Here is a 24777-nt window from a genome sequence, read left to right on the forward strand (position 1 = left end):
TTCACAAGCATAACGTCGTAGTTACTTTATACACTTTTCACAAAGACGTGTGCATATTTTACTAAATTCTATCTAAGTCTATTACCACTTACCACAAAATCAAAAGATTTGAGAAGAAAATGTATGGAAAATGATTAATATGAAAAGAATGATTTATTTTTTTTACAAAAAATTAAGGTGTACATGTACCTAGAAATAAATCATAAAATCTGTCTTTTTGGGCTAGCTTGGATATCTTTTATCCATACTCGAGTCTGATAAAGGTAATTCAATATTTCTTTTATTACAATTATGTGAACAAGACGTTATGCCATTCTTGTAAATTATTACTTTTATATTATTTCGATGGTCAATGGATAAAAAAATAACTTTAACGTTGACCAGTATCAGAAAACTGGCACTAAAACCTCGTTTGTATCGTTAACTAGTTTGAAATATCTTGCAAGACCGACTTTGACACAAAATGGGCTTTCTGTAAAATTACTAAAATGAAAATTTCAGTGTTATATGACTTTCAGGTACGGAGTTATTCTCTTAAACGTCTATTTATAATGAATTTCAATTTAAAATTGTATTATTTCATCAAAAACCCATCAGAAAACCAAACGAAAAAAAAAAATTTCAATTCCGGAACTAGTTCCGGAATTCCGGAATTGAAGTCCAATCTCGAAAACCAGTTCCGGAATTGAAAATCGTCCGATATTGCAAGCCCTACGGGCATTGGAGTAAGCAGTCACCGCAGCCTGTGGACGCCTGCAAGTTTAGTCTAGACGTTTTAAAAAATTCCATCATTCCTGTCTGTTGCCCTTCGAGAAAATCTTGCCAAAATATTACCCTTAGTTTAGTCATAATCCTAATTGATATTTAATTCCAATATTCGATATTATTTATTAATTAATAAAGATTAACCCAATTACAAGTTAATGACCTATTACTTAATTGATATTTTAATTGAATTGATCTTCCTATGCATTTTAAGACACAGGTCATCAAACTTTACATGTGTAGGTAATGTTAATTAGTTACATTATCAGACTTTATCCAATTAATGATTAGATAAGTGATCCCCTAAGTAGGTACGTATAATATGTAATTAACTAATTACTTTATTACGCAGAGAAAAATAAATAAACCAAATTCTTAGTTAATGTTAAACAGTTTTGAACAATTTGGAGCCAACTCGTTCCAAATTGTTCAAAACTATTAAATAGACGTCGGTGTACTTGCAGCTATCCAGTTCTGTTAGATAAGTACATACATTTGTTACATATCCATTGGAATGAATTAAAAAAATAATTGGGATACAAAACGGCGATGTCTTAAAAGTTTATACATTTTGGGATAATATTATTTTTCATTATTAGTCTTATGAGTTTTTGAACCGCTTATCACATGAAAATTTTGATTATATGAACTTGTGCATCCTCATTTCATTACACAATATCGCTTTTTTAACGTTTTGAAAAGTATTAAAAGAATCGCATTTTTAAAGGACATTCTCGTGGAATGGGGCACCATCGGTGTATTAACTATACATACCTACGTACTCCTACTACCTAAGATACTCCCGACTGAGGGGGGACTGAAATCTTCTCTAGGCTTGTGTCGTTCACGAACTATGAACTGTTAGGAATAAAATCCCATCAATGACCGAAATGAACTGAATCTTTCCGTGGTCTGAGAATCGGTCTTTGCTCATTTAGTTCAGTATAGGATCGGCGAGCGCGAGCGGTTTGGATCGAGAACGAATGTGTGACTGCGCCGACCGAGAGCGAGAGCTACTTAGCAGAGCAACAAAAAAAGTCAAGTTTTCATCAAGTTTTCAACTTCGGTTACTTACAACCTTTCGGCCCGGAATGTTACTATCTGTGGACTATTCGTATAATTTTGACACTATTCGGTCCCATTCGTTCTGATCTTTCCGACCGCAGTGATCGCTGGTCTGGCTGAACTAAATGAGCAAAAGACCTAAAAGAGCGAACTAGTTCATGGGAGCGATTGAACGAGATCGGAGCGCTCCGATCAACGAACGAAACGGCACAAGCCTAATCTTCTCGAGGCTGAGGCGTAGTGTTAGAGCCGGCGTAGCTTTATTTGACGTTCATATGCGCATTGTAATATGCCTACTTGAAAAATAAATATTTCATTTTTATTTTAAGGGCCGGTTGCATCAAACCGTCTGTCACCGTCAAAGCGTTCGTTAAATTTTATTGAATGGGAAGTTCACATAGTTGTCTGCTGCGTGACGATGATGTGTCTGTCAAATGTGGTTGATGCAACTGGCCCTTAGTTAGTTGTCAAAGCGGACCCCAGGCTTCCATGGGCCATGGCGAGTGCCGGGATAACGCAAGGGGGATGATGATATTGACACACAACTTGTATTTGAACTACCACCGTACTCTCAGTCGGCATTGGAGTTGCAAACAGCAAAAAACCAAATGATTTTTTTTTTTCAGAATTAGGTATGAAAAAAAATTATTAAAACAATTTGTTTAATAGTTAACATAGTCATAAGAAACCGTATAAAAGTAATAAATGCTTTGAATATTTTGAGATTTCGTACTTAAAAAAAAACATACCTACTCCAGAAAAAACTGTTTTGTTTCACGGTTTTTTTTTTCATGATTTTTTATAAGCCAGAAAATACGGTTTTTTGCATCCCTAGTCGGTATGCAGTCTGTGTGCAGTTCATACAAGTTGCAGCCCATCTTAGGAGTGTTAATACATGATGTTTTTCATTTGTTTTAGTATCCTGATGAGATGGCGCGATACCAGTTTCTTTGTTTAATCGCGGCAGCTGCATTCGGTGAGTTTTTGTTCTGTTTCTATAAATGCGACCGATCGTTTATCATAGCGTATGGAATGGTATTCTGTACTTTTATGGTTATCTACAAGTAAACCAGTAATCGGACCAGTCTATAAATTTTTGGACAATAGGGTTTCGTTTTAAACGATTTCATGTGAACAAACTTAACATTCTTCTATTTTATTTCTATGTTGTACATATTTTAAGCTCTTGTCCTAACTATTTGGACTAAAAAGTATGTAAAAAATACGTAGATATAGTCGAGTTCATAAATAATATATGTGTACATTTCTTCATCTTAACTCGCTGGAAGAAGGTGAAAAAATGTACACATATTTATGAACTCGACTGTACTATTTTATACATATGCTTGCTAGTCGATATAATGTTAGCTCCAAAGTCTCCAAACTAATATCTAGAGCCATAATCAATGGTGGGGCCTATACTTGTTGCTATATGTTGCACGATGGGTATGTGTCAAAGAACACAAAATAGTAGGTACGTTACATTACGATACAAGTGCGTACAAAAGGAAGTTCGAAACGAGTGGTGATAAATTAAAACACGACCGAAGGGAGTGTTTTAAATCGACACGAGTTACGAATTTCCTTTTCGCACGTGTATCGTACGACGTTTTTCAGTACAGATAGCCATCCGAAGTTACGACCTGACATATAATGAACCACTTCTCGCTCTAGTGTGTAAAAAAAACACCATCTGTACTGAAAAAGTCGTCATTACGTCACTATGATCTCGTAAAGTAGCGGTGTTCTAATGAGTAGGATAATAGTATCTTCCGAGAACGTGGGTGTGAATCATACAGCAGCCGTTTCCGGTTTTAATCGATCTGTCACAGTAAAGTACCCCCCGCTTGGCTGTTGGGCAAACCGCTACCTACCTACTCGTACAGCTTAGGCTCTATTTACACATTGATTAGTAAGCCAGTTTATAAATAACATCAGTTACTAAACGCTCGCACTAGTTGAAAAGGCAATGAGGTTGAAATACTTAAGGCAAAGAAGTGTGAGAATCAATTGTTAACCAATATCTTTTTGACGACCGGTCTGGCTCAGTCGGTAGTGACCCTGCCTGCTAAGCCGCGGTCCTGGGTTCGAATCCCGGTAAGGGCATTTATTTGTGTGATGAGCACAGATATTTGTTCCCGAGTCATGGATGTTTTCTATGTATATAAGCATAGCTGGGCACCGTTAATCAAATAGTTAACTTCGTTAATCGCTAATCCGTTACTAAAAAAGTTAACTTCGTTAATCGTTAAAGCGATACATTTCGACAAATTTAACGTAAGTTAAAATTAATCGTTAATCCGTTAACACGTGAAAAAAAATAACTTTTCTTTAAATATTTAGTTGCATCAGTATCCAGTATTATATTTCTGTAAAAGGCCGAAGTACAGCTAGCCTATTGAACTCTAGGCTGCACGTGGAAGGCAGTGATCGCCTGAGCTACTGCCAAGAGCTGTGTCAGGAGAGATGCTGGCGGTGACGGGACTGTTGTGGCACTTTGGGCGGTAGAGGCTAGGGAAGCGAATGTGGTCGTAAATAGGGCTAGAATTTGCTGCCCTATCACTACAACAGTCGCCATGGTAAAGCTTAGGATTCACCGAATCAAAGTTAGTAAAAGCAAATCCACGTGAAGAATACTTTTTTAGGTAATATTTCGGACTAAAGCAATCGACATCGGTAAAACCTAGGATTTGCCGTACTTCGGGCTTTTATAGTAGCGTTCAGAACGTGTTTTTCGCAGCGCAGATGGCGCCTGTGCCCTACTAGATTAACGATTAACGGACTTGGAGAAATTTAACGGAAGTTAACGAGTCCGTTAACATTTTTTCAAGTTAACTTAAAAGTTAATCCGTTAGTCGAAATGTTAACTTCGTTAATTAACGATTAACGGATTAACGAGTTAATGCCCAGCTAAATATGTATATAAGTATGTATTTATCTATTTAAGTATGTAAGTATATCGTCGCTTACTTAGCAGTCATTGTACAAGCTTTGCTTAGTTTGGGGCTAAGTTGATCTGTGTAAGGTTTCCTCAATATTTATTTATTTTATATTTATTTTTACTTTCCTCTTTCACTCAACATCACAAATGTTTGATTGCAATGATATTGTTCCATTCCATTTGTTCCTAAACCCTTTCGTTTGGTCTCCTCTCATCTCTTATCATATTGTCAATGGAAAACGGCAAAGTCACCAACAGAAATTGCCTATTATTAATATATAACTTTTGTAAAAATACAGCTTTAGATTTTTTATTTTTTTTATAATGTTATTATTCTTCACGAATCCTCCTGTGATTTAATTTTGTCCCCTTAAACGTTTGGTGATCACCATAACGTGTGTTACGTTTAGAGCCGGAAAATGTAACTTTAGTAACATACAATCCACTCGTATTTCTCCTCGATGCATGTATATGAGCTTGTGTTTTAAGCACGATTTATTTATTAGCTAGACAATGCCCTTTACGGAAACGATCATGAACGGATCACGTTTCCCCTGGGCAACGACGAATGTCCGCGACACGACACGAGTGTCGTGTCCCTACGAGTCATGTCTTATGTCCCTAGCTCTGAAATTGTTTACTTTAAATATTATCGTGTACTGCGTGTACATAATGCAAGCCTCAAGACCAAGGTGGTAGGTGAAACGTCATAATCATAATAGCTTACCTAACAATAACTACGCTTTGTAACCGTTTCGTGGTTAATAGCTCTCCCTGTCATTCTTCTGTAGTGCTTCTGTAGCTTATTACTTACCACGGAACTACTCAAAGACATAAGGTTGAAATCGGCGTGTAATGTCATAGTACCTCTAATAGTAACCCCTAATGTCGTGTGCTCTCGCCAGAGGTCATGCACGCTTCAGTCAACCATGATTGTTTATTTACTACCATGTACAGTTATAGTTGTTAATATGAACACGGATAAAGTTCCAACAATATCTATACGCGACCTTATTTACACGCCAGGTATTGTGCACTTATTTTTGGCACTTTGTCAATCTCCATATTTACTTTGACTGTACCATATGAAACGCCGTTTATTGGTATTAAACCATATTGCAAAGTAATACAGTTCATCGTCGGTCAGGTAAAAGTGTTCTTGTGTTGGTTAAGTTATACATTGTATTGGACATAAATTATAGGATGTACGAGAGAGATCAATATATGTTGTGTAGGTAATAAACTTCAGGGAAGTACATTTTACATTTTATTGCTTTAACGTATAATTTGTAGTTTTTTCCTATGTTTTGTTAGAATTTTATTTAAGTTTAGTGTAATCAAGATCGATTTCTTCAACTCATATTGTTTATTCTAACTGCAAATACAACTTAAGTACATTATACAACTTAATTAATTAAATATAAATAAAATTTGGAAATAGTTTGTAAGTACATGTTTTTTTTAGCGTTGACAAAGCTAGTTGCAGATATTGTACTCGTATGGTGGTGCTGAATTTAATATATATCGTCCACAGAGAACCTCCTATAGAGTAGCATTCTTGTATATTTTGTTCGCGATACGAGTCACCAGTGCCAGGGGTGCGAGGAGCGGGCGGGGAATGTGTTAAGCGCGCTGTGATTGGCCGTTTCAAGGACGGCGGGCAGTCGCGCCAGATGAAAGGGACTGTCCCTCTACTGACGCGTAATTGGCCAATGTAAGTTGACCTATGCCGGCTCTGAATAAATTATAAATATGACTTTTATGTGGAATGTAATGACGTCTGTTTTTAAATTTGAGCTTCTTGTTGCCTTTCCACACCATTTCACACTACAGGTGGACATCTTTAAGACATCAAAATACCCTTTTTCAATTTTTTTACTGCGAAAAACACGCACTGCTTTCGGGTCTGTTACTTGGTCGCTACTGATCGGGCAAGGCGAGCGCCCGCGCTTATATCAGTGCAAATACTAGGAAGGCTGGCGACCGCGAGTCGTCTTGTAATGGATGTCTATAGGGGTTGGTCTGTGATATCGTCACTACTTTAAAAAAAACTTGTATCTTCGTCTGTCAATGAAAAGAAAATTGTAGTAAGTATGTATGGAATGCATATAGACTTACTGCGTTTTAACTTTGAGGAACAGCGTGAGATACGAGATTTTTTAAAAGTAGTGACGATATGTTAAAAGTAGATATAACAGGTTCTTATACATATATACTTAATCTATGCATCAATCAATGCTAGGTTATGTAATTGTTTTTCCATTAGATTGGTGTTACGTTATAGCTCATCGTTTTCTTCAACTCATATTGTCTATTCTAACTGCAAATACAACTTAAGTACATTATACAACTTAATTAATTAAATATAAATAAAATTTGGAAATAGTTTGTAAGTACATGTTTTTTTTAGCGTTGACAAAGCTAGTTGCAGATATTGTACTCGTATGGTGGTGCTGAATTTAATATATATCGTCACTACTTTAAAAAAAACTTGTATCTTCGTCTGTCAATGAAAAGAAAATTGTAGTAAGTATGTATGGAATGCATATAGACTTACTGCGTTTTAACTTTGAGGAACAGCGTGAGATACGAGATTTTTTAAAAGTAGTGACGATATGTTAAAAGTAGATATAACAGGTTCTTATACATATATACTTAATCTATGCATCAATCAATGCTAGGTTATGTAATTGTTTTTCCATTAGATTGGTGTTACGTTATAGCTCATCGTTTTTTCATAACACATAGTAGATATGTGGTAGCAAACATGAACTCACTGACCGTCAAACTGTCAGTTTACATTAATGTCAAGGTATGAACACTATGAACTAGTACAGTCCGCTACTAATATTCATATAAAAAAGTTGAATATTTTCTCTCAATAAATATAGGACCTAAGTAAGGTGCTGAACAGGACCGCACCAGATAGTCTAGTGAAGATCACAATCACGGGACGCATGGCATTGGCAAGGAAGCGAAGAAGTGGAAGCATAGGCACGCGCTGGGCAGACAGAATAACGTCTGTGACAAAGACCACTTTGCAGGCTAGCATGCACCGGACCCAGGATCGAGTGCCGTGGAGACAACTGGAAGAGTGTCCACATTCGTCACGTCCCTCAGCTATGACGATACGACAAAGAAGAGTAAGGTGCCAACAACTATCACACTGTAGCGAACGACACACAATCGCAACTGTCTCTATACTACCGCTCTTCCCACGGACAGTTTCATCTTGGGGCGAAGTCACATCAGCAACAAGCCGCATTTTATGTATGAGAAATCGAACGAGTCGTTAGTATAAAGACGCTTACGCATCGGAAAGCTGAAAGCATGCGTAAGTACGAATGTTCATACTCACGTGCGATTTCTCATACACAAAATGCGGTTCGATGCTGATAGATATGACCATTAGCGTGCCGGTTGTCAGAGCGTTAGTGATTGACCACTTGTCTACGCGTCCTTACTATCTATGGATAGTTAAGTATACAGATACATATGATGGAGCTTGTTAGTGATGTTATATGCGCTCGTAAATGCCACATTAATATTGTAAAGCCTGTAGTCCCCGGTCTAACCCCATGGGGTTATAGCGTGTTTAACACGTGCGTATATGGTATGGACGTACACGTACGGATTTCACATGCGATCAAGAGCCGGTGGAAATATTATTTATTAGTGTCTAATAACAGTTAGTTTACATAATATTTTATAAATTTTTCTATGCAGTTAGTATGGCGACCGAATGTGGACACATAAGTTGGTACACATGTAGCTAGTGTGCCTAATACCTACATACTACTACTATAAGTAATCATACTACTACCAAGGACCATTTAATACTAGACTGATATAGCCCATACAAAAAAGCGTACCCCTGAAAAAAGCTTAGTTTTTGCTTTAAAACTAGATGGCGTTGTTTCGTAACCCGGGAGTGGAAAAAAACATATTTTCACACATATGTTTACTTGTTTTTATATTATACTATGAATAACTATCAAAAAACTTTATTTTCATATCAAAATATTGGCTCAAAACATAATTTTTACAAATTATATTTTTTGGTCGGCCTCGACGTAGTTGTGATCGCTTCGCTGGCTAAGTTTGTTCGCATGCTGTCTAACTATTGCCAAATAAAATGACTAGATGACGTTGGTGGACTAGGAAAATGTCACATCCGTTTCGTTGTTCATTAATATAATATACTTAGTGATAATAAACCTATATGTTGAGCTCAAATACGTTCAACAAAACGCAATCATTGTGCCAACAGATGTGACATCCAGTGACATCTGACATCCATGTCACATCACAAATGTCATTGTATGATTTATTGAATATTCATAATATATGGATATTAAATATTTTAGAATCGCAGCAGCAATGCGAGTAGAGATACAGAATTAATAACTGTATAAATTAATAATTGTATGACCAATGACCTCATACATAAAATTACCAGTTTAGGTGACAGAAGGCGAATCCAATTTGTAAACATTAAATTTAATGTGCTAAGGAAAAGAATCTTTCCGATTTTCAACGGGACACGGCTGAAGGGGCGAGCTGGTTTCGACTGCGCCCATGCATCTCAATTGTCCAGAAAGTTCATTCGAAGATCATTTTGCTTATAATAATCTGAGTAATCACAGTGAATGGTTTGACAGTATTTCAGCTAACATGTAGAGAGACTTGCTAGCTTCGTCGGTCAGGCTTCGTCTTGGACACAACGTCGATAGTTAGGCCGCCAGGTGTGGCACTTTGGATTACGTTTTTATAATAAATTAATGATAGTTTGTATTGTTTTGGTAATATAGGTATTTTCTACTCGTATACTATACTCGTTTGGTACTCGTATAAACCTAAACTGAGATAATAAATGAATAAAAGGAAATAATTAGTGAAACTCTGATATAAGTAATAATTAATGAGACTAAATGCGTTTTCACATTATCCGATCCGATATCGGATGTAGGACTGATACCCCATACATTACAGGCGCTATCTTGGATTTTTCCATTTAAATCCTTCCGACATCCGATATCGGATCGGATAATGTGAAAACGGACTAAGACAATAGATACCTTGTTAGTGTTATAACTGTTATACACGGTGTTTCCGGTATCACTCAAAACCTCAGACACCCCAACTGATTTTTATTTTTTTAAACTCATCTAGAGTATTCATCTTTTAATCTGATCGTTACTTTTTTTTAAATTGAATTTTTAATTTTCTGTACAGCTCTACTTGACTTTTAGCTCTACACTCAATAAAATAATTGCTAACTACCATCATAAACCATAACACTATTTATTTGTGTACGTTACTGCAACGACATAAGGTTTACCAATAGACAGCTAAGATGTCACTGTAAAACACTTTAAAGCTTTGTCACAGTAAACTTCAAATTGGACAGGTAATCGCAGTAAGCAAATAAACTCAATATTCAAAATGACAAGGTTGTAATTAGGTACGAGTTCAATTTGTTATGACTTATGATAAACATTAAGATTAAACTGACAAACAACGTCAAACTAGTAGCGGAAAAAATAATCGTCCAAGTAACCGGCCAGTATTAATACCCCTAAATACTGAAAAAAGGTAAACAACCTCTAGCAATGCGATATACACAATGTTGTATTACGAGTACAATAGAATGGGCACGTAAAAAATAATTAATAATACTAATTTAAATAAAAATATTACCCCCATCAAGATATAGCTCAATCGATTCTACTCTCGATTCTGAACAAACTGTTTTCAGGTTTTTAGTGTTAAGTGAAACACGGTGTATACCTATGCCTATGTATATCCCACCAAAAACATTCTGTAAAAAATAGCCGTCTCGATGGAGCTGCTTGTTTATCTCTAAAAAGTAATGAAATCTACATAAAGTTCCTTACTGCGATTTCTTTATTATTATAGTTAACTAGCCTTTGCCCGCGGCTTCGCTCGCGTTAAATTCGAAAATCTCTCCACAAACTTCCATCCTCCATTCTAAGGAAGTGGGGGGATATAAAAAGAGACAAAAAGTAGCCTATGTCACTTTCCATCCAGTCAACTATCTCCACTTAAAAAATCACGTCAATACGTCGCTCCGTTTTGCCGTGAAAGATGGACAAACAAACAGACACACACACTTTCCCATTTATAATATTAGTATGGATGTTGTGTGACTTGGCCGTTGAAGTGTAGCGGTGCTGGCGACAGATTGGTGCAATGGTGTCATGGAGCACCTGGTTATAAACTTCTTTATACCCTTGTGTATAAAGAAGTTTATAAGTTTCATATTCGATGGTCCGAGCTAAGGTTCGTAAAGCCATGAAGCCGAGCTGATAATCATTGACGCTAAACGCCGATCGAAACGCAGTCTGAAGTGGGTGATAAACGTACGATACGAGCAGGTATGCGTACTTATGGCTCGACGACCTTTTTCGATTGTGTGTCACCGTAAGTACGCGTAAAAACCGCTGCGCATAGTAGTCGACCATCCAACGCCTACTTGCTCGTACGCCTATCACCCACTTGACGTCGCGCCAACACTTTATGGAAAAAGCGGGTTTTCGACAACTAAGTACCAATAAGATTTTAGACATTCAAAAATCTTCAATAATACTCAACTGTTTCGGTCGCACTCGTTCAAATATAGGATAGGATTGGTATGAGCGAGACGGTCAGGAGATTGATTGTCAACATGATATCTATCATAAACACCGTTCGAAATGGCCTCATTAAAATCTAAATTTTAAATATATTGAAAGTAATATTACTAATCATTGACGTCACGCTCAAAATGAAAGAGATAGAAAATTTGACAGTATGGTACTCTTTTGCATGATTGTCATAATTCAAAATAAGAACGATGGTTTGCGTTGTAAACAGGGACTGAAACATGACACGGGCCCCTAGCGTCATCTATATACTTTTCACTATATCACTTGTAATGCCGTTGAACTACCGCGTACGTATTTAAAAAAAAAACGACATTTTTATTCAAATGACACTCTTAGTGACATCTAGTGACATAGATTTACGGCTGCCAACGGGGTACGGTATTTAGTATGGACTCTGCTGGTCCTTTATAATCGTCCTTGCTACTACCTAGGCTAGGTAGACAGACTCTTCTGAGTCAAGTATCTTAGCAGCATTAAAATATGATTAACGGAATTTACCTACCGATTCCGATGAAAAAGGCCCTTTATAAATATGAACGGTTCATATTAGTAGAGAGAGCAGATTATTTTTACCGCTTCTTATAAGATTTGAGATGTGCGACAATATCTCATGACAGTCATGACAATGACTCACACCGTCTATGTAAAATGTATCAATAACACTACATACATCTACACTAATATACACTCGACTCGGTGACGCAAAATAAGTGAAGTAAGCCCCATTCACGGCTGAGTCACACCATTATGTTACTATATACTACGACAGACACAGATTATTCGCGCCTGTCCGAGACCACAGCCTAGCCGAAATGACAATCGTTGATGTTACGCTATTACGCGATCAAAACGCAGTCTGCCGGCGCAGCCGAATAGCAATACATCTATAGAAATGCAGTCTGGCTCTGTCGTGCCAATATGCAAGAGCGATAGAGACAGATAGCTACGATACGGATATTATCGTGAGTGTTTGTGCATTCGGCTACGCCGGCTGGCTCTATCGCCACAGAATATATAATAGTACAAGTACAGAAGGCCCACTGCTTTGATGTTCACGACATGCCGACTTTTTAAATACCTACAAATTCTAACAAAGAAACGAGCCGCACGTGCGCGGCGCCCGGCGATAGGGTTGCCTACGGATTAAAACGATTTAATACTCAGATAAAATGTTATACTATTATATTCAAGTCTTGGGTACTTTCTAGGTATATATATATAGTATTTATATATTTTTGTTTAAGTTCCAACATCACAAGCCTTATTGAATCTTTTCGGGGGACTTAATCAATAGTAGATCTGTGTAAACATGTCCTATGGTATTTATTTTATTCATGATATCTATTTAACTAAGCATTAAAGCATTTAAGCGCAAATTGAGAAACCTTTTGTTAGATAACCCCATGTACTCTGTAAAGGAGTACATGGATTTGAATTTTTAATGACCGATGATATAATTATACCTATATTTCTCTGTTATATAAAAATAATAAAATAAATAATAAAACAATTTTATTTCGGATAAAAAAATCCATAGCTGTTAGTAACATGTACATTTAACTTATAAAATAGTGTTAGTGGAATTACAGACTAATTATTAAACCTAGATATTTATTTATTTTTCTACAACATGGAGTTTTGTCCAGTGCTGTAGCAGAGGGGAGTCCCACCTATCCGACAACGCCACCATGATGCTGTTGGTACTGCCTCGCCAGCGGCTTAGTAAAGAGGCAACCCGCTTCCGCATGATAGCCGCAAAACCGTCAACTTGTGCCTCCGCAAACATGCCGGATGCACTACAGTGACGAGGCAGCCCCATCAGCATCCTGAAAGCGTTGTTGTACTGCACACGCAGGTCGCTGTACGCGCGCCGCGTATAGCTACTCCACAGGCTGCACGTATAGAAAGACTGGCAGTAAGCTTTGAAAAGCGTCACTTTAACTGCGTGTGTGCAACGTGCAAACCTGCGGACAAGCATATTGCACCGCACGGCCAGCGACCTGCGTTCCCTCTCTATATCACAGTTATCACTAAGGTCTTCAGTGACCCAATGGCCTAGGTACTTAAATTTGCTTACTCTAAGCAGAGGTGTGCCACATAGAGATACCTCAGGCAATTTTGTGTAGGTCTTAGATTTGGGCTTGAAAACCATTAGCTCGCTTTTTTTACATTGTATTTGAGACCATGCGTGTCCGCATAGTCTTGACACATCGAAATAAGCCTTTGCAGAGCCCTGATTGAAGGGCTTAGTAGCACCATATCGTCAGCGTAGCTTAGGTTATTAACGCATACTCCTCCTACATGGCAACCGACTCCGGTGCTACTAAGCTCCTCAATCAACTTGTTCATATAAAGGTTGAAGAGCCTAGGAGAGGTCAAACCGCCCTGCCTTACACCACACTCCAGCCTATACTCCCCAGCAGAGACCACGCTCCCCACCTGACTTGGTTTTTTTGGTGGTTGTACCAGTACTGTAATAAAAGTATGCATTCAGGTGCCAGGGTAGTTTCCTTCCTCAGCTTATCCCACAGCAAATCGTACGATACCAGATCAAATGCTTTAGAGAGATCTAAAAAAGCAGCAAATACAGGAGTTTTTCTGGTCGTATAGTACTGCACAGTCTGTTTGAGGCAAAGGATAGCACTCTCCGTTGACAAACCGGTTCTAAACCCAAATTGCGCGTCGTTAAGTGACAAGTGCTTCTCCATTTGCCGATCAATCAGGCCGTCCAGTACCTTGGCGATTATAGATGCCAAAGAAATTGGTCTGTAATTCGATAAGCTAGAAGAATCACCCGTTCTGTCTTTAATTATGGGCACTACAATCGTACGCATGAGATCATCCGGCAGGTAAGAATGGCGCAGACATAGGGAGTAAAACATTGCCAAAGATCTGTACAGATGGCCGCCCCCGTGTCGTAGGTGTTCGACGCTAAGATCGTCATGCCCTGGGGATTTTCCTCCATCTAAACCCTTGATAATACTCGATACATCATTATCCGTAAATGTGATAGAACAATTTAGGTGGACATTCGTACTAGCCCCTGACGCCGACGACACAGGGCCCAATGGTGACTCTAATCTAAAGTGTCTCTGAAATAAGTTAGCTATTTCAATAGGCTCATGTATACCCCCCACGCTCACCGGGAGACCCGTTCTATGGTTTAGAGTGTGGCTAATGAAATATTGCCCCAACTTTTGGCGGGAAATTCAAAAAATCTAGGGCTGGTCACATTTGGTATAGTAGGAGATATAGTTTTGATACTAGAAAATATTTTTGTTTTCTGTGCACACTTATATTGAAAATCAATAGAAATTGCTAATATATGTACAGAAATTTGACAAAATCTGTTAGCATTTGATCCAATTAATGGTGGTAATTGACATTTTTTAAGGTTCAAATGTCTGTCTAGGGGTAGAACCTGTGAAGACGAGTGCTGTAAAGGGCTCGAAACGTAGGTCATGATGTTAATATACGCGATTAATCCGTTTAAAAGAGTTTTATTTCAAATGTCTGTTTAATATGTTAAGTAGGTAGGTAAAGAAAATGCACTATCGACATTTTTGCCGCTCATATATAGACATGTTTCACCAAGATATTTTTATATATTTTATATTTTTATTGCCATATAAGCAGTGGTGGCCGAGTGGATATGACGATGACGCCCGACTTTCAATCCGGAGGTCGCAGGTTCAAATCCTGGCTCGTACCAATGAGTTTTTCGGAACTTACGTACGAAATATCATTTAATATGTACCACTAGCTTTACGGTGAAGGAAAACATCGTGAGGAAACCTGCATACATCAGCGAAGAAATTCAGAGATTTATGTGAAGTCTCCAACCCGCATTGGGCTAGCTTGGAGACTATATAGCCCGAGCCCTCTCAGACATGAGAGGAGGCCTGTGCCCAGCAGTGGAACGTATATAGGCTAAATTATATTATTTATTTTATTTTTTATATTTTTATATCAAATTACTACTGACCAGTCACTTCACTGATTTCTTCTAAATATTGGTTTTTCGTAAGTAAGTCGTTAGGTACGTTCCAATATTTTTATTTTATTAATACTTTCCAGAGCTTCTAGTTTCTCCTTGTCTTTACACTCTTTTCCTGTTTATGAGATTTAAGTTTTATTATATTCACATACTTAATCAAAGTTATAGGCAAATGTTAGAACTAGTACTTAAAGTATCAAAATATTAATAGAGCACCAACCTACTATATTGTTTACGACTTGTAAACATTGCAGTTTTTCATTATATGCCGCTTCACGTCGACTTCGCTCTTGGTTGTAATTATTTATTAGCTTAAACAGCAAATTGCGGACCTCGCTTGGTATCGTCATTGTTATAATATTTAAGATTTACCCTTAATAACCCGCGAACAATTTGAATAAGTGACATAAATTGACAGCAGACTTTTAGCCTTTTTTTTAAACCATAGACAATTGGTGATACCACAAGGAAATATCTGTCAACATTATTTGGCTAGCCAGACTCTAATTGGTTTGTGCTTTTCCAAAACTTGCCAAACTTTTTATTTGAATGGTGTTGCGCAATAATGTCCATTTTAATTTTATCCGCGTTATCCTGACACCATTTAAGTTTTAATTTAAATGTTTTTCTCGATTCACACATATGATTATAAAAGAAACCTGATTTTGGTTTCCCATACCGCAACCAAGTTTGAAACCATAAACGCGCCTCCCCATGCGCTTCTCGAACGTACCTATTCCAGCCGGTTACATATTTCTTTTTGTTTGCACCATGTTTATTAACGTAAGTTAGTACAGCGCCCATTGAGAGCGTATCGACAATTTCCTTGTACATGTCATCTAGCAGTAAAAAGTGGCTCTTATCTGTACACAACCTATCCGCACAGTCACAAAAACACTTGTTAAAATCGAGCTCTCTTAACCTATTATTACAATAGTCACGATACCTATCAATCTGACCTTGGTCTCTGTCACCCCATCTTACTTTATTTTGCCGCAAGGTGTCAGTCGGTAGGATTTTAGGTGTTAATATATCTACATCACACTCGCACATGACCGGATAGTGATCAGACCAATAAGTATCGTGAAGAACACATACATTCGATACCGTTAGTTTAGCCGCATTTGTTAGTACACAGTGATCTAGCCAGCGGCGGCAGCCGTGCGCTTCGCTCACAAAGGTAAAAGTGTCCGACGGTAAACAATCCATATCAATGCACGTCCACGACCGTTCTACACAAAAGTTTGCAAGTTCATATGAGAATGACTCACCTGGGTGCGCGTTATAGTCCCCCAGCATGTACACACATTCAATATTTTGGCTGTCGATAATTGCATTCATTTCACTCATGCATTCCGTAAACTCGACGAGGTTATCTCTAGACTTCAGTTGGCATGTATACCGAAAAAACAAGTAAAGAACGATTGTGCAACACTACCTTAATAGCCGTCAAGCGCACACTATGACACTGCACTACTGATACCGTCGGGAACAACTTCTTCCTCCACAGTAGGGCGACTCCTCCATGCGGCCTCCCCCGTAAGAGGCCCTCTGACGTATCGACTGCTGACTTACCGCTAAATGCAAAATTATCATCAATGCTTCCTAAAAACGGGACATCATCTTCTAGAAGCCAAGTCTCCTGTAATGCTATTATATCTGCAGACCTGCACAACTTTCTGACACAGTCAACAGATCTCTTAATATTTTTGCAATTAAACGTAACCAGTTTTACTTTTTTTGACATTAACGTTAAAATTTAAAATAATATTTTCTTGCTTCGTGATAATTTCATGATATTGTAACTTAATTTATTAATTTTATTTAGCTTGGCATGTGTATTTTCTTTCTTTGTAAATGACGATCCTCATTTGGGAGACACAATTATTTTTATTTGGAATTTATTATGTAATTTTTGACGATCATGATGAGAAGATAAACATAATTTTGACATATAGCAAATTTATAGTGTAATTTTTATCATGAAATAAAGAAATCTAAATCTAATCTATTAGCCATTCCACACGCGGACATAGCATATGAACCTTAAAAAAAACTCGCGACGTAAAGTAACATTAGAAAGTGTGAACGTGCGTTCCGTGAAAACACGCGCCACCCCTGATTAGGCCGCGAACTCGCGGCCGCTGGCATGTACTTGTAGCGCGGCGATAGAATCGCGGAGTGAGCCGCCCCTGCTATCGCGCCACTACTTATAGAAGAGCGATAGGAAGTGCTTCGATACGCTTACGAAGCGTAAAGGATTGTGATGTTGGCTAGGTACCTGATATTAGCATGTTCGAAACCATTATGGAAATCCCCGCTCGTAATAGATTTACTATAATACCATTTTTGGAGTATACTTAATACAATTAACTTGGTACGATATGTTAAAGTATAGATTGAGAATTTTAGGGTTTTGCTGCTGAAAATACTTGAAAAACAAAAGAATGCTATAATTATGCTTCTTGTGGTCTTTGTATATTGGATATGCGTGTTCCATTATTCATTAATCACGATTAGTCTTTAGGTAATTTTCGATGATATCACCAGCAATCGGAAAATAAACCCATCATTTGTAAATTACTTATCCTCATAATTTATTACCAAAATAAATATTACCTACAACATTCTTCTCACTACTGCTAACTAAGGTGTAGGGGAAAAATTTGGAATAGGTATTTATATTCCATCTTCTAAAATTTTAACATTATAAAATAGCATAACCACATGAGCAAGGCTCGCCCGTGTCACAGTATAATAAAGAGTACTATCGTACAGTATGGCCACTCCCGCTCCCCGCTGAAAGTGCCGACTACCCCCTCTCGGTTACCTCACAGTTACCGCCTGTCAAAAACGCGAACAGTCGATCTGTCATATCTCACTCATACAAGCTATGGTACGCGTTCACCTACACGAGTTTAGAATGTGTGCTAGGAACGCGCCTCTTTCATATATTTGATCGCCAGTGTCCGAGATGTGCCCGTGTCCTTCGAGACCTTACTCACGAGAACTGTGCACGCCGCCACCACAAAAAAAAAATTGACAGTGCTAAATTCATGGAGCCTCTTTAAGGCTAAAGGTGTCATTTATAAAACCTTTATTTTCCCTAAACTACGTAGACACAGTAACCCACCCGACTCATTGCTTCAAATAATAACCGGTAACAACTTTATAACCGGTATTACCTTACCAATACCACCTCTTTAGAAGTCTCCTGCGTGCGTACCCGAATGCAAAAACGCTCACGAAACGCTCACGAAACGAAACGCTCGTAGTTATCTATCTCTATCGCTTTTGCGTATTGGCGCGACAAAGCCAGACTACCTTTCGCAGCGTTTCGTTTTCGTTTCGCGTCGTAGAAATGCCATTCGGCTACGGGGCCTGGTAGGTATCCTTTATACACTGTCTTTTTAGTAGGTACCTGCATAATATTGCACCTGGGGCCCGTTTCTCGAAAGGTACAAGCCTTGTATTACAAGTGCGCGAACTGTCAAATCGTATGGGTTGTCATGGAAACACACTTGTAATACAAGGCTTGTACCTTTCGAGAAATGGGCCCCTGGTATTGGGATTGACCCCAAGGTAAAAGGTGTTCAGGCAGGCAATTATGGTCGCGCGATAAATGATAAAAACATCTGGCCGTCCCTATCGCACTTACTAATAGTGCGATAGGGACGGCCTGATATTTTATCGTCTATCGCGCGACCATGCTACCCGTGCAGGATGACTTAGACTTTCACCCCGTTAATTGTGACTACAAAAAAAACACAATGTATGTCGCACGTACTTTTACTTGTCGGTACTATCGGTAGTCTTTCTTAACGAGAGCTCTAGGTCAGTGGTTGAATGTTAAAAATAAATCCAATACCTACTAAGCGCTTAAACTCTTAAAGTGAAACTTTACTAAATATGCTTATCGAAAAAAACAGAATAATGGCTTTCTCCCTCACGCAGCACCCACTCACCTGACCCACTTAACTCGAGTAAATTTACCTCCTATTCCTGGTATCTCAATATTATCTCGGTAAATAATAACATACATTAAGAGGACATAGGACGCCTCTCCACACAAACGCATCAGTCCTTATTTTCCTCTGAATACTGATATTGGCACACATAGTGTTGCGTTTGTCATATAAAACAACCGCACAGCTAAACTGTGGAATGAATTGTCGCCTGCGGTATTTCCGGACCGAAAGAGCGTACACCCATCTTAAAGGCCGGCAACGCACCTCCAACACCTCTGGTGTTTCGGGTTACGAGCTGACAGGATCGTGAGGGTTGTTAACATATACTTAAATGTCAATTTTAACACATGTCATTAAAATTTGAAATTAAGTTAGAAAATCTCGATTTCTCGTTTTTTAGGGTTCCGTAGTCAACTAGGAACCCTTATAGTTTCGCCATGTCTGTCTGTCCGTCCGTCCGTCCGTCCGTCCGTCCGTCCGTCCGTCCGTCCGTCCGTCCGTCCGTCCGTCCGTCCGCGGATAATCTCAGTAACCGATAGCACTAGAAAGCTGAAATTTGGTACCAATATGTATATCAATCACGCCAACAAAGTGCAAAAATAAAAAATGGAAAAAAATCTTATATTAGGGTACCCCCCCTACATGTAAAGTGGGGGCTGATATTTTTTTTCATTCCAACCCCAACGTGTGATATATTGTTGGATAGGTATTTAAAAATGAATAGGGGTTTACTAAGATTGTTTTTCGATAATATTAATATTTTCGGAAATAATCGCTCCTAAAGGAAAAAAAAGTGCGTCCCCCCCCTCTAACTTTTGAACCATATGTTTAAAAAATATGAAAAAATCACAAAAGTAGAACTTTATAAAAACTTTCTAGGAAAATTGTTTTGAACTTGATAGGTTCAGTAGTTTTTGAGAAAAATACGGAAAACTACGGAACCCTACACTGAGCGTGGCCCGACAGCCCGACACGCTCTTGGCCGGTTTTTTTGAAAGGGCTACAGTCTACAGTCGAATGTTTTGTTTACGCTCAATGGTGAAGTACCTAAGAATTAAATTAACATTGTTAGCCTTGGCTATTGGTGGAACTCGTTTGCCAGGATGGGAAAATTAATGTCATTTATCATGTCGCTTGTTTGACTTGAGGCGGTAATGGTTTATTGAAACTATAAGCACCTATAAGTTAAGTATTTACAATATTTTCCGTTCGTATTAACCCACCTAAATCTTCTTAATGGAATATTCAATATGGAAATATCACCAACACTTTTCAGTTTCCTGTGAGGAACTGAATTTTGTAAAACGGCTCTGTTTAATATTATATTATAATTTCTGTAATTTTTATGTGTAGCTACTTTCTTTTGTTTTTTCGTTTATTTTTGCTTAAAAATTTGTTGTTACCTATCAATAAATTACTATTTTCTCTTATTTCTTGCGACGTCATACATATTTACGTTCATATCCTGTTCACGATATGCTATTGACTTAAAACTTAACTAGAAAGCTTAACTGCTTTACTAGCATAATAACTACAATGTAATATAAGGTAAAGGTAACCATAATCATAAGTCTTGTAAAGATTTTAAAAATCATCAGCCAGAAAAACTAAGAACTTTTGAGCGTAAAATCGACATCCGTTCCACCTCGTTACAAAGGAATTAAACTTAAGATAACATCTCTATAAAGCGATTAGTAACAATTTCGACGAATCTTTAACCACTCACGTACTCAACACAACCAATTTTTAGAGAGGAGAATTTTTAGGAGAGGCATCAGAGGGTCTACCACGACCATCGAAATACGAAGTTTCGTCATCTATGTAGGTACCTCTAATACCTCTATATTACATCGAAAATATTATAGAGACCGGTACGTAGCCAAATGCACATACGTTTACGATAATATCGTTATCGTAGCTAGCTATCGTAGACACCTAGCCAGAACACACGACGACCGATGGACGAGCCGCACCGTAGCGTGGCGCGGACCTAAATTAAAAAGAAGAAGGGGAAAACCAACGAGAAGGTGGGTCGACGACATTAAGGACATAGCGTAGCGGGAGACAAATGGCAAGAAAAGGCAAAGGACAGGAAACAATGGGCAAAATTGGAGGAGGCCCCTACCGAGGGGTTTTCATCACAAATAAAAAATAAAATAAAAATGTAACACTAAAATGTACCTAAATGTAAGAAGCGCCTGGCATCCTTTGGCTCGTTGGGTGGACGACATTCGAAAAACTGCGGGGCACTTCTGGATGAGATTAGCCCAGGACCGGGATAAGTGGCGTACACGAAGGGAGGCCTATGCTCAGCAGTGGGCGATGATGATGAAATGTAAAATGTAAAAATTATTGATTATCTTTTAAAAATTGTCGCATGTACATTAAGTAATTTTAATAATGCATGTAAAAAGTGAGAAAAATAAAAGGCTTATTTATTTATTTAGCTAGCTATCTGTATCACTCTTCCATATTGCCGCGACAGAGCCACACTGCTACTGCTTTTCGATCGGCGTCTAGCGTTAACGATTGTCATTTCGGCTAGGCCTGGCGCCTGTGGCCAAGAGTACACTCGTTAATACTCCACGGCGAACGATACGCAAGGCTCTGCCGCATCGATACGGAGAGATAAATACGATACGATTCGGAGCCAACGATGGTACTCTTGGCTACAGGCCCCGAGGTCATTGTACATATGGCCATTATTTTGTAATAGCCTAAACACATGAGTTTAGCGGTTAATGGTCGTTGTACGATTTCCCGGCAATCAAAGTAAAGAAGTTTTTAGGGTTCCGTACCTCATCAAGGAAAAACGGAACCCTTATAGGATCACTCGTGTGTCTGTCTGTCCGTTGTCACAGCCAATTTTCTCCGAAACTACCGAACCGATTAATTTGAAATTTGGCACACATTTGTAAACCTGTGACCCAAAGACGGACATATAATACAATACAATACAATACAATACAAATACTCTTTATTGCACACCTCAATACACGAAACAACATAGCAAGTATAAACAACAACTTAAGAGGTAAAACAAGAGGCGGTCTTATCGCTAAAGAGCGATCTCTTCCAGACAACCTAGGTAGTGGAGAATAATAAATTTAACCTTGTAAGTAGGTGTACTAAATGTAGACTTAGAGGAAATCTAGCACAAACTATACTACGCAAAACAATATACTACACACATAAAAATAAAATACAATACATAAACATACAAATACATATATATATAACAAATTACATGCCAGCTATAGGGGACATAAGTCTATCAAGGTATCATTGATCAATGATCAGATAAAAAGTGAAGCTTGAGAAGTATCTTAAAAGAAGTAGGAGATTGAGCGCGTCTAATATTTAGGGGTAGGGAATTCCAAAGCCGCACAGCTTGAAATGTAAAGGAGTTGTTATAGAATTTAGATATAATTTAAATTAAGAAAATTCAATTCTAGGGGCCACTCATGGGGGGGGGGGGGGTAAAAGTGAAAATTAAAAATCAAAGTTTCTCGAACTTTATTATTGTTACATATCAAATGAAAGAGCTTTTTATAAGTATTTGAGGAGTTCGGTTCTGACTATCATCAGCAGTTCCACTGCACCAAATGTCACTGTTCTGGACGTAAGTACATGCTGTTCTTATAAAAAATACCAAAGTCACTATAAGCGTGCCGTTCAGATTTGAGGAGTTCCGTTCTGACCATCATCAGCAGTTCCACTGCACCAAATGTCACTGTTCCGTACGTAAATGCATGCTGTTCCTTAAAAAAGAGGAGTTCCCTCGATTTCTCCAGGATCCCATCATCAGATCTGGGTTCTGAAAAAAATGGGATCAATCTGTATGCATATACATTTAATCAAAAAAAAAACTTTTCAAAATCGGTCCAGTAACGACGGAGATATCGTGGACAAACATTAAAAAAAAATAAAAAAAACATACAGACGAATTGAAGACCACCTTCCTTGAGAGATTTGAGGCGGCGGTTAAAAATAAAAATAAATAGTCCCTGTTTCTACTTTTTTTTGCCAAGCTGTATTTTGGCCAATTCTGTTACGTCTTTATATTCATGCAGTTATCCAGTCGTCAAAATACGATTTTAATTAAGTATTGCATTGAGTATTCGAACTTTTTTATGAGCAAATTTTCAGGGATGAGGTATCATTCCATTAGGTTTTACGAGCTAGGCAAAGCAACATAGAATTTTTAGTGATTTTCCTATGTAACGTCGTAAGACTTCCGAGACAGTTTTGACTTACCTACGTAACATTTTTCATCATAAAACAATTCGCATTATTAATATAAAATATTTTAGTATAAATCCTCGGCCACAAAGCTTGGATCAGGTTCTTCGATTGCACTGCGGAAACGGTCGCGTCCGGCAGGTGGCGTGCGCATCGCTGTTGAACAATAGCGGGCTGGCGATCTGAAGTACACTTGCTTTTTTGTAGCGAGTTATGCCCACAGAAAGGAGGGGTAAAACGTGCCTGGTTTTTACAAATATGGAATTTCTCGGGCCATATTTTTCAGATTTGATATCAGTCTAAATTTTGCCATCAAAATAGACAAAGACGACGTTTAAATGCTGAATCAGGTATATTCTCATCTTCCAAAATCTCCACATAAACTTTATATATTTCATTGGTCACAAACCTAACACCTCTACTTCTGCGCACTAATGAAAAATGAAGGCATTATAGCGGTTTCGCACTACGTCCACATCTCCATCATCGGATTTCTCATTCTACGGATCTAGTGCATAAATTACCATAGAAAAAGTTCTACGGCTACTTTGGACCATATTCGAATAGAACGATCTGACTGAACATGTATTAAATTATCAAGACGCCTTATGCAATACTTACTAACAACGTTGCCAAAGCAGTCCTACGTAGGTAGACCCTGTGCAATAGAAACCCCTATCGCGATTAGTCTAAATCGATTTATAAATCGACTCGGGTTACAGGTCAATTACTCGATAGTCCCGATAGCGACTCGCACAAATTATCTGATTGGCTCACTAAGATTGCAATACCACCTTGGCAATACAATGACAATTGATCGCTGAGATAATCGTGTTCACATCGCTCGGGTTAGCGATAAACTAGAATCTAGATACTAGAGGGCTAGAGGGTGTGTTCACAACCAAGTTATACCACGATGAGCGCCAACCATCAGACAGGCAAGTATGGTCGCGCGGTAAATGATAAGTAATAATAATAATTTTTAAGAAAAAAAACCGCCGCCTTTGGGGTTCTGGTGAAAGCTACTTGCGAATATTGGATTATGTAGAAATGTGTAGGTTTTTGTTTTAAAACTGCTTTTATTGCTTTAATTATTTGATGGCAACACAAATAAATATACGCATACCGTTA

General features: G+C 38.1%; 1 protein-coding gene across 3 annotated transcripts in view; it reads left to right on the forward strand.

The window, feature by feature from the left end:
• The window catches only part of LOC125242556, an 83273-nt gene that overhangs the window by 23623 nt on the left and 34873 nt on the right, over nucleotides 1-24777 (forward strand). For all 3 annotated transcript variants that reach the window (XM_048151322.1, XM_048151321.1, XM_048151320.1), the window contains exon 2: nucleotides 2749-2806. In XM_048151322.1, the coding sequence (XP_048007279.1) occupies nucleotides 2761-2806 (46 nt within the window). In that variant the 5' untranslated portion in view covers nucleotides 2749-2760. The remainder of the gene's footprint in view (nucleotides 1-2748; nucleotides 2807-24777) is intronic.

The sequence above is a fragment of the Leguminivora glycinivorella genome, chromosome 3 (genome assembly GCF_023078275.1).
Source record: "Leguminivora glycinivorella isolate SPB_JAAS2020 chromosome 3, LegGlyc_1.1, whole genome shotgun sequence".
Lineage (NCBI taxonomy): Eukaryota > Metazoa > Arthropoda > Insecta > Lepidoptera > Tortricidae > Leguminivora > Leguminivora glycinivorella.